This window comes from Pleuronectes platessa, chromosome 18, assembly GCF_947347685.1.
Source record: "Pleuronectes platessa chromosome 18, fPlePla1.1, whole genome shotgun sequence".
Taxonomy (NCBI): Eukaryota; Metazoa; Chordata; class Actinopteri; order Pleuronectiformes; family Pleuronectidae; genus Pleuronectes; species Pleuronectes platessa.
The window spans coordinates 14,155,877-14,170,055 of NC_070643.1; the positions used below are offsets into that span (position 1 = coordinate 14,155,877).

Sequence of the window (14,179 nt, forward strand, 5' to 3'; positions counted from 1 at the left end):
CAGTTGATTGTCTTGAGTGTTCATGAGGCAAGAAGGGTTTTGTGAATGAAGTTATAATTAGTACAGACCGACAACTGGAAAAAATCATGACTCCAGTCCTTGTCTGTCCCTGGCACGGAGACATAAAAACTGATGTTTGACGTTGATTTCGACATCTGAAATATAACCTGCTGTTGTAACTGCAGTGTTTCTATTACTAATACAAACAACCTATTGTAACCAGAAAAGAGGAAATACTCAAACATCAGTTTGTTTCTGTCTGAGGAGATTTATTACCTCTGAATCGTTTGCTCACATTGAGTAAATATAGCCAAAAGAAAAAAACAGAAAACAAATTTTCAGGTTGTTATATGAAGTGTGAGCTATAAAAAGTTGAATTATTTAAATTATTGTTGAATTTATATTCTTACATTTGGCCAGAAAATAAATATATCATCATGTCAGAATAAATTAACAGTATAAAAACATTTACATGACAGAAATACTCTGTTTTAATTTTAGCATTATGTTAGTACCAAGCAGGGAAGACTTCTTCAGGTTTCTGTGACTCGGGAGACAGAGCGGGTTGTCCACTGACCACAGGGTCAGTTGTATGATCCCCGGCTCCTTCAGTCAATAAGTAAAACGTGTAATAATAGTAGTGCAGCATATATTAGTGCTATATGAATGTGACTTATACTGTAAAGACTAGATACAATCCATGTACCACTTTGTTAACATGCAGTGCTGGGAGGATTTCAAAATCAAAGCATTATACAACCCTGCACTGTGCACCTTTACATTTCATGTTCTACCTGAGAGGAAACTGATAATCTAAAGTGCTTTAAAAGTGTCATTCAGTGGGCAATGAGCTGACCTTCCAGGACCTAGTGTGGGTAATCTAACAGCACTTTGTTTGATTTAGATAGAAGTGTCTCAACCGGTTTCCACCACTAAGTGAATTGAATATAAAGGAGACGACTTGAGGACCAACCCTTCTCCCTTCAATCCAGTGTCATGTATTTGGAATGCGTTTATGAAGGGTGGTAGTGGTGGTGGTGATGATGATGATGGTGCTCGTGGTGGTGATGATGCTCATGTCTCTGGGCCCCACCGGGGAGATGAAGTTTACTGAGCCTCTCCCTCTCCTCCCCTGGTTGGAGCAGGGAGCCAGGATGTCTCAGGGGCGTGGGAGCCTCTGTCACCCTGGAACGAAGCCTCTTGCTGTGGGTAAGATGGGGGGGACTATGTGCTGGAGGGTGAGACTGGGTCGGATGGCACCATGAGGCGGGATGTTGGCCGTGCAGCCTGCAGGACTTTCCCTCTCCTCTGCTCCTGTCTCTGCCCACTGACCCCGGCTTATTCTTGAGAGAATGGAGGAATGAGGGGCTTCCAGGGGACTCGGAGGAGATGCAGTGCTCCCTTCCTGCCACTGGGTGGTGCTGAGAAGCAGAGTGAGTTTGATGTCCTGGGTCCAAAGAGGGGGTCTCTGGAAAAAAAGAGGAAAACCACTTCAGGTAAATCTAATTAAGACTTTTTATTGATGTTAGGTGTTTAAGTTGTGATATCTGAAAACATAATTTGCCTGTTGTGTCAAATTTAGAGGTGTAGTTTTCAATGCCAGCTAGATCCAGGTAGTGGTTTCTGCGCTCGATGTTTTCATCCACACAGTAAAGTTTCGTCGCCGGGCTTCCAGCCTCCTGAGACGCTCCTGAGTCCTTTTCTGTGGCTGTTTTCCGTGAGACAGGGATAAAAATCAGCAAATCATACAATACAGTTCTGAGCCATGCAACAGGTTTGCCAAAGCGTCCCTTTCGATTCCTCTGTATTTCCCCTATACGTGTCAGATTGAGGGTTTGGAGAGCCATGCTAAAACAAGTAATTTTACCTGTTTGTGAAATCTTTTCCGGGCAGGCTGAGGGAGCTACACCGACCTTGATCTTCAGGGGTGTGTTGTCCAAACAAGGCTGCATCACAGAGGCCTCCAGAACCTTACACATGGAGTGTATGAGACTGGACATACCCTGCAGAACACACATTCACACAATGTGTACACAGAAACTTAAAACACATTTGCCAATGCCAATTATCCAGACACATGAGAATCACAGTCATGTGATTTTCTGCTAAACAAATCACACAATCCATTGGTCAGAAGCGTGAAGACGAACACTCACACCAGCATTGCTTTTCTTCTGCTTTGTCTCTTTAATGTCCGAAAAGGAAATGTTCTTTTCCTTGTCATGTGTCGTCTTCTTTGGCAAAACTACTAAGAAACACACAGAGATGAACTGTGAGTACCAATATTTGTCAGACTCACAGAACTAGGTATAACAACAGTTATTACTATTAGATCAAGATGTTTCATTATTGCACAGATATGACATTTGGATCGCTCATTCAAGGCCAGACAAGATTAGCTTTAATCACTATTGTGTTAACATGCTGTGCCTTTGTAATTGATTTTATCTTTGTTATAAACTGTTGTTAAAAAGTCCAAACTCTTCAACAGAGGAATAAAACCGATGAGTTTAAATTCACCTCATGTCTTGTTTTACTGGGAAATAAAGGGAATATAACGTGTCAAAGCTTATGTATCAAAAGTGGTAGTACACTAAATCTACCCAATAACAACAGAGCGACACATCAATATAAAGCATGTTACTCTGCACTCACCCTTGAGGTTGCAGCTATGGTCGGACATGCCCAAGTTCTGTGAGAAACATGAGCGAGAGAAAGAGGAAGCGGTTAAGTGATTTTTTATGTCCCCTGAGTGTTGAGATGGAGACACGAGCAAAGCTGAACAATCCCTGAACTTCTGGTGTGTAATTATTTCCAGGAAACTGTCACCAGCATCACTTTGACGATAATCAATATCAACACTGATGATATGTTACCAGATGAAGCAGTGATTTGCATTTTTTTTTAATTACTCACATTAAAAAACACAAAATAGAAGTAAATTGGACAGCAGAGTAATACGAGAAGGAGAAAATTCTAAGTCTTGTTTTTCTAATGTTGGAAAAAGAGAGTTCATATTGCACTAAATTGGACAGATTTCAGCAGAGTCATGGAGAATCAAACTATAATAGGCTGGAAAATGTAACCACAGGAAGCAGTCTGCTATTAACACGCACAGAACCTCCACCACCAACCGTTACACAACTTGGAGTTGACGTATTTTCCCCTTACAACTACACAACTCTCCAGAACGTCTGTACAACATGGTACAAAATAAAGGTGTGTCCTCTAAAGTCCAAAACAAGAAAAGTGCTGATAACTCACATCAGATCTCATGACTGCAGCGATAAAAGATTCAATTTAGTGAGGAGGAGAGAACATGTCTTTGTCAACTCTATTTTAGACCACTGTTAAAACTAATTTACGCTTCCCACACGCAACCCTGTGATCCTCTGAAGCACATAAAAACATCTGTTATTTACTCTCACCATCATAAATCTGGTTGCACAGATAAAACCAGTGTGTTTGTAGCTATGAGGAGAGTGTGTGACCATCAGCAGCTTTTAGTCTTGGAGGAATAATAAACGAAAATTAGGATTTTTATCAAACTATTTCTGATTCCAAGTCTCTAAACGTGAGGGTCTCATTAAAGTCTGCATGTGATGCCATTTACACAAGCAAACACCGACCCCTCCTCTCCACACCCTCCACACATCCAAAGACCGCTGACCCCCCCACCCTCACACTCTGTCTGGAGAAGGAAAGCAGTTCCAGATGTGGAGACTTTTTCCCCCCCTCCAGTGCACGCCTGTATAAAGAGCTGGCTGTTTGGAGGAGGGTAGCGGCTCTGCTGCACTTCACAGACTTGGAAGTCTCTTTATAGAGAAAGGGCGGAGGAGGGGGAGGATGTAGGCGACCATGCCTCCATACACCTTTTATGTCTCTTGGATGAGATGTGAGCCGACACTGTTTCGTCCAAAAGCTGCGGGCGGTGGCATTTATTTAAAGCAGGACATGAGGAGGCTGCTAAAGTTCGTGTTTTTACTTATTTTTTTTAGGTCTGCAGTATGAGATCTGAGCTCTGTGGGTTACATGTACAGCTCTTAAGCATGTATGATGTTGTTCTGGAGGTTTTACTAATAATCCGTTTGGGGCCAAGTAAAGTCAATTAATAAATATAACTTCCAATGCACATATGGATTAATTCAGATGAGGGAAAACTCCCCTCAGATCCATCTTTAATGATAATTATTTCTCAGAAGCTACAAAATTTTATTTAAACTGAAATGAAACCTCTGTGATCAGCATGTGACAAGTTTCCATCACCAGCACTATACCCATAAATAATACTGCTACTAATAACAACAACAACAATACAATCTCTACCTCTGTCAGTTTGCCTCTGTGTTTGTGCTCCAGTTCCCCCTGACAAGTCAACACACTGGGGGCCAGACTATCACCTGCAGAACATAAATATAAAGTATACAAATATATTTAAACAGAAAACACACACACGTCAGTGGTTGAATTTGATGTAATAACAATCTCACCTTCAGGACTCTGTCTGCGTTTCAAAGCTGAGAAAAAGTAGACCAAAGTAAATGTGATGTCTGATAATATGTATTTAATAAAAGAAACAGTCAAATTTGATGTAAAGTCTCACCAAGTTTGGACTGTAACTTGCCCATACTCCTGTTTGTCCTTTTTCATCAGTGAAAACTCATAACGTCCAACTCAGGAGGAGAAATGAGCCTGATGTTACTGAGCATTAGACCTCTCTCTCTCTCTCTCTGTGGTTTGACTGGGGTGTTTATCAAAGAGTGTAGCGTCAGAGCAAGAAAACTCCCCTCGGCACACTTCCTGCTTCCTATATATCAGACAGATATGAGTTTCTTTGTGGCTTCTTGTTTTGAGAGATGAAGTATAATTCATATGCAGTTAAACATTGTATATAAAAAAATATCACTATAAATAAATAATTTAAAAGAGCTTTGTTTTGTATCATAGAATCCTAAAACATTGATTTATTTAAGTCTATCTAAGATATATGATTTGTCTGTGACATTTATAGAACTGTTGGTGTATTGTTGACGATAACTGTTTAGACATAAATGTGCTTTGAGAAAACCACAACTGAGAAAACAGACATCAACTAACTTTTCTCATAAATAACCTGTCCGTCTAGAGGGAAACAGTGACCGAGCAGCTTCAAGATGAATCGCGACCATAAAACACTTGATATAGAGAAAAAACAAAACATTGGAAAATGGACACCAGAAAAACACTACATAATTATTCTTTTACTTTTTCTGTCTGCGAATACAAGGAGTTGTGATCTAAAGTCATGAGGATAAATAAGTCATTTTCAGGGGAAGTCTGAATAATATCCAGCAACAATTGAAATGTCCTATTGTGGTCGTTCCTGCACTGGCTGGCACCAGGAAAAGCACTGCTGTGCACAGGGATCTTCAACTTTTAAATAAATGTACATTTTTAAACAATCACAAACAAAATAGTGGAAACAAGATTTTTTTTTTTTATTACTAAATAGAAAAGTAATATTCCAATGCTGCAGGTTTGTGAAATGTGGTTACATCTGGTTTCATCAGTGTCAATGGCTGTGGTTCACAACCACTTTTGTTTTTTTTATGTTACATAAATATACAAATGTCTGTTTAAAAGCAACAGAGCGAGTCCATATCAGAGTCCAGTGGTTAACTGCTTCCAGCCACAGACTCTTTGACAGCGAGGGCCGGTGTGGCCCCTATGTGGGTCCAGATGTAGCCTTTCTCTGGTCGGATTGGGATGGTGGGGAATGGCGAGCTCCACGACTTGAAATATTCAGAGGGAGCGTGGCACACAAACTCAAGGTACTCCATCTTTCTGGGGAGATCCTCCTCTGGACCTGGAACACAAATAAAAAAATCAGTTCCCAAAATAAGTCAAACTACAAGCATAAAGATGTCATACCTCGGTTCTCATGTCGCATTGCTTACCAACTATGTATGTCCCCGGATCAAACCGGTCCTTTGGGCTGGACTGTGTGGGGATTAACCAGGTCAGTGCTGCACTCTTTTCACAGTACTGGTCCTGAATGAAGCCTCGAATCTGAGCGTAGTACGGCTTCCCGTCTTCTTCGTCTGTTACTTTGATCACATCTCCTGTCTGGTAGTAAACTCCCTGTTGGTACAAAGAGAAAGACAGAGGGTGAATTCACAGGAAATCTGGTCGAAAAGGTGTTTAAATCTGCAAGAAGACGAGGAAATGTTGATAATCAATATGATCGTTTCTCGTATTGAGCATACATGATTTTTCCTTGGTAAGAATATTCACCTTACCTTATAAAATACAGATTCTGATGTGATGATAGTTGCAACTGACTCTGGTGCTTTTATTGGCTGAGTAAAGAAATCACACACACACACAACAGTTAAATGCACAAACTCACAGTACAGAATAACAGAAAGAATCATAATCATCATAATGTTTACAAATCAAATACACATCTTACGTTTTTAAGTTTAAATATGTGTCTTCTTCCTTTTCCCTTGGTGGACACTTTCTTCTCAGATGCAGGAGCTTTGTACTTGGTACTTCTCAGCCGTGCAGACCTCCTGTGGATCTCCTGTTGTCTCTAAAGACAGAAAACAACACACATTAGGTATATGAATTATACTTCAACAGGTTCTACACTGTAGCTATTGTTTCTGAGACCATAGGTTAATTTATACCATACATCAAAAGAACACTTTTCTCTATACAAGTGAAACATTTTGCAATCGATTCACACATATGGTCAGTTTAAAGTCGAAAATTAACCAAAACTTAGTATTGTGGGAGGAAGCCAGAGTAGCAGCAGAACAGATGTAAAGACACAGGGAGAACATACAAATTCCACCGGCAGATTTAAACAAACACACACACACACTAACGTAATCTCAACCCTTTGACTTTTAGATATCACCACATTCATCACTGTACCTGCTTGTATGAATCCCCATAATGCCTATCTTATATCTTTGTTTATTTCTTGCCACTCTATTTCACTAAACAAAAAAGGATATGAGAACACTTCCGTTTGAATTGTAATAGAACTTCCTCATATCGCAGTAAAATCAACAGCTGTTATATTATTCGTCCAGGAACTGTTTCTGTATTCATGGTCTATGGGGCAGATCAAGTTTTGGTTATAATCACTACATCACTGTCTGTAACTTGGTTGATTGTATTCACATAAATATCACTCAATCACAAATTATTTGTATAGTTCACATTCACAAATCACAATTTGTCTCATAGGGTTTAACAAGGTGTCAGGGATCCCTCTCCCAGGACAGAGAGATGTCCAATAGATGCGTGTTTAGTTATCTTTACAGATGAGACGATGTCTGATAGAGATGAAGGGAGCAGCATGACACATGAAATGGAGGAGTTGTTGTCAGTAATGGTTGAATATGCGAGTCGACATATTGTGTATCAGCACTCGTTGTAAACATAGTCCACGCTCCACCACCACCTAACATGCAGTTTGTGAATTTGATTATGCTGGAGAGACTAACCTGCTTCCCTCCGCCATTGCTGGGCAGAGTGATGGAGGACATGGAGGGTCCCGATGCTCCTCCGCCGCCTCCACCGCAGCCTCCCGCTCCTCCTCCGCCGCCGCCCACGACGCTGCTCTTCCCGGTGCAGTTGTTGCACAGGATCTCCCCCAGGTTCCCCTTCTTCCACATGGACGAGGAGTTGGTCTTGCAGACGGCGCAGCTCGGCTTCAGACCCAGAGGCATCGTCGGCGCGGAGAGACGAGATCAGTTCAGTGCGGAACAATGAGACGCAGCGAGCTGTTTGTCATCAGTGTCCGGGGACAGGAGCCGGAGACACGGGGTCCTCTCTGCTGCAGACACACCCACACAGCCCAGCTACGACATGTGACCGCTGACGGTCATAACAACCGCATTAACACAGTTGTTTGTTTTTGTGTCAGCAAACCACCGCCATTGCTGAGCGCCAGCGATTCTTCTTCTTGTGTGCTGGCCTCTGTCGTCCGCTCTTCTTCGGTGCTTCGGATGTGTGCAAAGTCGAGCGCCGCCGCTGGGCAGGAGGACACCGCGCATCAGTTTTATGGAGGTGAATAGACACTCAGAATATGGTATAAAAATTGTAATCGAAAGGAGATGTTTAGTTATTTTATTTAGATAGTGTATACAATATATATATATATATATGTTGAATGAAAGAAACGGCAAAGTACAGTTTTTGTAGTGGTCATGGTACTACAGCTGATTAAAAATGTTTGTATTATACGAAAAAAGATATACAATATTTTGCAAAGCATATTTTACTAAGCTTTCAGTTGGGCAGATAATAGACTTAATAAAGATTACTTTGACAAAGAAGAACACAATATGAAGAGGAAACAAAAACAGAATAAAACGTTGTGGTCACCTACAAATGTAGTAAAACCAAATATACCTATAGAAACATTTAACCTGAACTTATTAAAGATTTATTTTTGTCACAAAAGGAAGTCTGATGATATCTGAACAATAACTGCAAAACGATTTTCAGATTGAAGCGCCTCCGGTCCAGCAGGGGGCCGTAATCCACATTGACATCAGCTGCCAACACCGTTTACCGTTATACTGAAGGGGAAGAATAAACGCGTCTTTTTTTCGAAAACAAGCTTGATCCTCTGGAACAAAGTCTCGGTCCTCGGCATCAGAGATTTCAGACACAGACTTTTTTTTTATTTCAATGACACCATCAGTAGATCACCACACTTCACTCACAGGCGCTTTGGGAAAGTGACGAATCTGTGACCGACCAGCAACATCTGGAATAAAGACAGCATATCACCAGTTGCCATAATCCCGAGTTAAACTGGAGCACCCCCGGCTGTGCGGCGCCGCGTCCTCGTGAAAAATGTCTCAAAATAAAGACGACCTCGCGTCCAGCAACAAAAAGACCATCTCCCTCCCCATCTCCAGGGTGAGGCTGATCATGAAGAGCTCCCCGGATGTTTCCAGCATCAACCAGGACGCTCTCGTCCTCACCACCAAGGCCACGGTAAACTGCTGGTGCTCACTTTACTTAGCAAATACCCCCGCAGAGCTAGCTCAGATCAGCCACCTGCTGCTGCTGCTGCTGCTAACAGGGGTTAGCCCCGCTAGCTTCTGGATGCTTATATTTTTGAGCTCCAGTAGCGGCTCGTTGTTGGTCTCTCCTCTGCTGACTTGTTGTGTTGTTGTTGTTGTTGTTTATGTAGGAGCTGTTTGTGCAGCATCTGGCGGTCGCATCGTTCAACAACGGCTCCGGGAAGGAAACCAACTCGTTGTCCTACAGCGACCTGGCTAACACCGCGGAGGAGACCGAGACTTTACACTTTCTCACAGGTGAGATGCAGCCGCAGTCTGATGGAGGTGAAGCATCAGACCCTGGAACCCTGAAACAGTGTTTATATCAGTGATGGTCTTTTATTACTGTGTACAGTCAGTAACCAGATTGTTAGGCACACCCAAAAGCACACAGTGAATATTAGAAACAGTTCTCATAGTAACATCTAACAGCATCCTTTAAAACGTGCTTAATGTAGCACCGCTCTAAAACAATGTGCTTGAACTGTGCATGTACAGGTTTTCTGTCTTATGAATGTTTTGTTGATCCCTCACCCATCAAACGGTTTTTGTCACTGGATGAGTTTGTTGTTTTGCCATAGTCACTCCTCTGACCAAACTTCCTGGAGGTCTTGATGACATTATCAACTAACTTTGGTGAAGTTTTTAAATGATACTGTGGTATCTTTTTGCTATATGTTCACTCGTAATGCTGACAGGTTTTGTGTCGAGGATAGTGTACTGTTAAGTGAAAAGAGCTCTCAAACCATGTGAGAACAATTTCTCTGTGACCTATATTCAAGGAGATGTGATCAGTTAAGGTCACAGAGTCCCACAAAAAGTTCAAACTTGATTAGCCCGTGTCGCCCTTCATTCAGATCTGATACACAAGTGTGATGATATGACACGGAATGACGTAGTTTCAACACAAACTCAACATTACAACCTCCATGAGTTTTTGTTGTTGTTGTTGTTGTTGTAGCTGTTGAGTCTCCTGATGAAAGCTTGTGGTGCGTTGATCGATCTGTCATGAGTTAAAGCTCTGCTGTCGCCACTCATTGATTCCTGGAGATCAGACCTACCATCCCCCTTAGCAGGGGTCACCTTAGCTTTCTAATTCTACTTCAGCAACTAGACATCAACCATGGAATCAGTGGGACGTGGATAATTTCCGAACAGCCAAATGTCTGTTCCCTCTCCCATTAAAGGGCAGGATATTGTTTGTCCAAGTTGTCAAACAGTCATGAGTTTAACACAGTCTTTTTAACCCACAGATATCCTGCCTAAGAAGATCTTGGCTCGAGATTACCTCACATCTTTGGAGGACTTTCAAGAAGAGGATGCTGACTTTTAAACCAAGTACACTGGAGGCATTTCACGTGCAGATGGATCAGATGAACAAGTCCTGCCTCTCACTGAAGTAACAGACAGGAGAGACACCCTGAACTCTCTCAGTGCTTTTTAAATGCATTGACAGAGCTCAGTTGTCGGGCTTTGTGGGAAAAGTTAGTAGATGTGGATCTGAAAGTAAAGCCACACAGGGCGGAACACAACAATCACAGAGTCATAGAGGAAACTAGAAGCTGTACTGTATATCTATGAGTAAAAAATGGATGCCAGCAAGATGAAATGGTATTACTGCCCCGAACCAGGCAGCCTTAGATGAGTCTTAATGCAACCACCCCTTAACTTTCCTTCAGAGCTGATTACCTCTATAGAGAGTACTGTTAAAAGTACTGCTAATGTAGAAGTACTGGTAATGATTTTGCATGTGGCCTGTAATCCAAGACATATTTTTTAAGATTTAATGGTCCCAGTGATTTGCATGCAAAACTATCAGGAAAGGTGAATCGTTTTTTATCCCACCCACTTGCAGACCCCCCTCCCCCCTCTTCACGGAACATACCAAGAGTTAATTCTACATAATTGTCTCAGCAGAGTTTTCATTGCCCCTAAAATAATACAATGTAAACACGTTATTTTCGAGATGCTGTCGAACACTGTTCTCCAAGTGAAATGTACGGATGTGAACCTTACGCAAGATACTATCGTTTTAAATATATATATTTTCCTAATGCTAACCCTTGAGTTGTGATTCAAGTGATCATAAATCCCTCTATTTTGTAGCGTCACTACAGAACAGCTGAACAAGCTGCGTCTTTCCAAATGAAAACTCACCCTCAGCCTCACAGGTAGTGTGTAACAGGCATTTCCTCCTTTTACAAAAGTGTTGTTTAGATTTGATAATAAAATAAAGCAAGTTGAAAAAGTTTTACCCTCTTGTCTTTTGGTTTTATTACAGCCCATTAATGTGACAATGAAAGCTCATGGATCTTGATTACAAACTGAAAGTATAAAACTGGATTTCATTAACACTCCCAGATGATCCCCAGCAAATTCCAGGTCTCCACATTTGACTTTGTTAATAAATGTGCATATTACGTGTGTTTTGTAATCAGTTCAGACGAAGGCAGAAAAAGAGGCGGCGGGTCTGTGAAGTCGTCACTGTCGGATGAGTTTGTTGAGTCGCAGCTGCATGTTGAGCAGAGTCTTCTCTAACGTAGAGAACTGCTGCTCCAGGTGGTTCGCCATGTGCTCTCTCACATCGATGGTGTCTCTGGTGCTGGACAGGTGCTCCCTCATGCTGGAAGAGATGACAACCACAAGCGAATGATTTAAATGTAATTCATGAAAAACTTTATAATTCCAACAAACGCATTCATTTTGTAGGACTTTAAAGGACTTTTACACATTTGCAGGAAACTGTTTGAGATTCCCTTATAATTATCCAAAGCATAGACCTGATGGGTAAATGGTTCATTGTTTGATGTATCTTACTTTGTTAGGACCCCCTGCTCCTTCCCCTCCTTCCTCTTCTCCTCCAGTGACACAAACACCTTCTCCATGGTCTGCATAGTTTCTGCCACACTCAGGTAGTCTGAGTGCACCCCCTGCACCTCCTCCCTGGCTTGATGGTCATAGGAGAACCCTCCCTCCTCCAGGCCGCTGGAGGTGGACACTGCCTGCAGGGAGGCCCTGTTTTGCAGAATCTGAAGACGGGACTTGGCAAACTCCTCCGGTCCGGCTACGTTGTCCCAGCACACTGCAGAGGACGGTGGCAACCAGAAGCGCTGGCTGCAGTTCACCGGTTTTCCGGGGGTCTCTGTTATGAAGGGGCTGTCAGCTGGGAAGCTGTGTAGCAGCTGCAGGAGAGATGATCCAGAGCCCCACTCCAAGTCCTCCATGTATGATTCCCCAGACTCTTCTTCAGGGGGGATATTAGGAGGGGCACCCGCTGGTCCTGCAGCCTCTGCTGGGAGGCAGACCCCCAACAGTAGGCAGCAGGACAGGCAGAGCACGGCCCTGCTCACTGCCCCCTGGAGCATCTCGAAACTGCTGAAACATGAAAAAATATCGAGGCGGATAAAACTTTAAGGGAAAAAATCCAGGGTGAAACACATATGCACATAATGCAAAAGCCATTCATTGCCAAAATGTCAAGCCCTTATCCACTGAACAGTTTTTCCAGTGAGGTCTTTTCCTGTAATAAACCTATTGTTTCACGCACAGAGCAAATCTCCTTGCTCATCCTACAAAAACAAAACAATGGCTACTGCTTTTTCACATGTTCTTAAGCAAAAAGTATATCTATTCTACTCACCTAAATATATCTACAACAACACAATTCTGTCATGCGCGTCAGAGAAGGTACCATTTTAATTGGTTACTTATATAATATTATGCATATTATTATATATATTGCATATGTGCCATATGTATTATTTATGCATACTATTATAGTATATTTATTTGTTATAATACATACGAGACTGGTCCCTGGCACCAAACTGAATCAGCACAGACAAGATGTTATTTTAACTTCAAATAAAAAACAAAAACAAAACATAAACTGGTAATTGCAGCGGATATCGTATAACCTCATATTTCGGTAAGCTGTACCCATATATACATCTCTAAAAGTTTGTCGGATATTTCTGATGTATATATATAATATTTTCCATGTTTTGTCTTTACCGGAAGTTTTACTTTAATTTCTTGAGCTTCACAACCGTTTTCAGGCGCAGAAAGTTTGGAAAAACACCGGAGCAGAACAATTTCTAATTCCTGCAAATACTACGCCCGAATAAAAACAACACTTTCATGACAATAATGTATTAATCTCACTCCTATCGGGTGAACGTAGGAGATTTTTTGTTTTACCTTGCAAATAAAACTCCAGCGCCAGAGCAGCAGCAGCCTGTGAGTCGAGCGACGCTCCTCTGGTTCCTGATGAGGTTGGTCGGAAAAATTCCGCCCGTAACATGCGATGGGAAACAGAGTCAGAGCAATGACTTAACCTCAGTCTGCGCAGGAAATGAAAGGGAATGCATTTCATTGCCGGTAAGAGTCAGTGTTTGCACACGTGGATTCAAATGTGGATCAGAGAGATGCTGTGCACTTCCTTCCATGTAAAAGTGGTGATTCTTCTGCTGCTCAGTCAAAACTATTAGGAATGGAGGGGCTGAGGGTGTGGAAGGTGTCATGCTCCTGGAATTTATCAGCCATTTTACAAGGTCTTAAACAAAACCAACCAGGCCAAAATCTGGCTCGATTTTAAACCTTCAAATCTTCTAAATCACATCTCAAAGATCTACGAAATCACATTTCCACATAGATACCATGTAGATCTCACGGTTATAAGATCAACGGACTAAATCTTCACTCTCAAAGTTTGGGATCCTGAGATTCATCCACATCATCTGTGTTTATCTGTGGCCAGGGAATGAAATCACGTGGCCTTGGCCTGACTTACACCCTGACATAGGCAACAAAGAATGGGGGACATGTTTTAGCACCAGTAACTGAGGACGGGTGTAATTTCAAGGGGAGAACACAACACAGACCTTCTGATATGTATAGTTAATCTCAGCATGATGTGTGAGGCAGATTAAAACGTGCAGAAAAGCCATCTCCGCACCAGATGTTGTCATTTAAGGCCTGGCAAAGATTTTCAAACCATCTGGGGAACAAAGGGTGAACGGTTTCCTTCAGACGAAGATGTCTGAGTCATGCTTGGAGTCTGTCGTCAAATGGATCGGACGGAGGAGCCAGAAAAATAGTCACATATG

At 42.0% G+C, this 14,179-nt stretch overlaps 4 protein-coding genes across 8 annotated transcripts; 1 reads left to right on the forward strand and 3 right to left on the reverse strand.

Moving 5' to 3' along the window:
* Positions 1-323: 323 nt before the first annotated feature.
* LOC128461896 (protein naked cuticle homolog 2) lies at positions 324-5,308 on the reverse strand. Of its 4 annotated transcripts, none has more exons than XM_053447064.1 (8): positions 4,604-5,308; positions 4,491-4,517; positions 4,327-4,400; positions 2,656-2,692; positions 2,157-2,245; positions 1,868-2,003; positions 1,565-1,708; positions 324-1,468 (listed from the first exon to the last, which is right to left on the reverse strand). In XM_053447064.1, exons 1-8 carry the CDS (start codon positions 4,626-4,628, stop codon positions 1,014-1,016), a joined length of 987 nt encoding a protein of 328 aa, XP_053303039.1. In that variant the 5' UTR covers positions 4,629-5,308; the 3' UTR covers positions 324-1,013. The 4 variants fall into 4 exon arrangements, with proteins under 4 accessions (XP_053303039.1, XP_053303038.1, XP_053303041.1 ...); XM_053447063.1 differs by having other exon boundaries at positions 2,157-2,248; XM_053447066.1 differs by lacking the exon at positions 4,327-4,400.
* Positions 5,309-5,453: 145 nt separating this feature from the next.
* On the reverse strand, positions 5,454-7,996 carry gatad1 (GATA zinc finger domain containing 1). The gene is made up of 5 exons (XM_053447067.1): positions 7,500-7,996; positions 6,452-6,574; positions 6,279-6,338; positions 5,937-6,120; positions 5,454-5,845 (listed from the first exon to the last, which is right to left on the reverse strand). Exons 1-5 carry the CDS (start codon positions 7,722-7,724, stop codon positions 5,655-5,657), a joined length of 783 nt encoding a protein of 260 aa, XP_053303042.1. The 5' UTR covers positions 7,725-7,996; the 3' UTR covers positions 5,454-5,654.
* Positions 7,997-8,566: 570 nt separating this feature from the next.
* chrac1 (chromatin accessibility complex subunit 1) lies at positions 8,567-11,325 on the forward strand. The gene is made up of 3 exons (XM_053447070.1): positions 8,567-9,003; positions 9,203-9,329; positions 10,325-11,325. Exons 1-3 carry the CDS (start codon positions 8,860-8,862, stop codon positions 10,402-10,404), a joined length of 351 nt encoding a protein of 116 aa, XP_053303045.1. The 5' UTR covers positions 8,567-8,859; the 3' UTR covers positions 10,405-11,325.
* On the reverse strand, positions 11,321-13,562 carry si:ch211-57n23.1 (uncharacterized). Of its 2 annotated transcripts, none has more exons than XM_053447069.1 (3): positions 13,272-13,562; positions 11,889-12,443; positions 11,321-11,694 (listed from the first exon to the last, which is right to left on the reverse strand). In XM_053447069.1, the coding sequence occupies exons 2-3, from the start codon at positions 12,434-12,436 to the stop codon at positions 11,553-11,555; spliced, it is 690 nt and encodes a 229-aa protein (XP_053303044.1). In that variant the 5' UTR covers positions 12,437-12,443; positions 13,272-13,562; the 3' UTR covers positions 11,321-11,552. The 2 variants fall into 2 exon arrangements, with proteins under 2 accessions (XP_053303044.1, XP_053303043.1); XM_053447068.1 differs by having other exon boundaries at positions 11,889-12,446; positions 13,272-13,561.
* Positions 13,563-14,179: the final 617 nt, after the last annotated feature.

Coding starts and splice junctions, on each gene's coding strand:
- chrac1 (XM_053447070.1), top strand. CDS start 8,860: ATGTCTCAAAATAAAGACGACCTCGCGTCCAGCAACAAAAAGACCATC. Junction 9,004..9,202: donor TCCTCACCACCAAGGCCACG/GTAAACTGCTGG, acceptor TTGTTTATGTAG/GAGCTGTTTGTGCAGCATCT. Junction 9,330..10,324: donor GACTTTACACTTTCTCACAG/GTGAGATGCAGC, acceptor TTTAACCCACAG/ATATCCTGCCTAAGAAGATC.
- LOC128461896 (XM_053447063.1), bottom strand. CDS start 4,628: ATGGGCAAGTTACAGTCCAAACTTG. Junction 2,249..2,655: donor CCATAGCTGCAACCTCAAGG/GTGAGTGCAGAG, acceptor TGTGTTTCTTAG/TAGTTTTGCCAAAGAAGACG. Junction 1,709..1,867: donor GGAAAAGATTTCACAAACAG/GTAAAATTACTT, acceptor CACGGAAAACAG/CCACAGAAAAGGACTCAGGA.
- gatad1 (XM_053447067.1), bottom strand. CDS start 7,724: ATGCCTCTGGGTCTGAAGCCGAGCTGCGCCGTCTGCAAGACCAACTCC. Junction 6,339..6,451: donor ACATATTTAAACTTAAAAAC/GTAAGATGTGTA, acceptor TTCTTTACTCAG/CCAATAAAAGCACCAGAGTC. Junction 5,846..5,936: donor TCCGGGGACATACATAGTTG/GTAAGCAATGCG, acceptor TTTGTGTTCCAG/GTCCAGAGGAGGATCTCCCC.
- si:ch211-57n23.1 (XM_053447069.1), bottom strand. CDS start 12,436: ATGCTCCAGGGGGCAGTGAGCAGGGCCGTGCTCTGCCTGTCCTGCTGC. Junction 11,695..11,888: donor GAGCAGGGGGTCCTAACAAA/GTAAGATACATC, acceptor CATCTCTTCCAG/CATGAGGGAGCACCTGTCCA.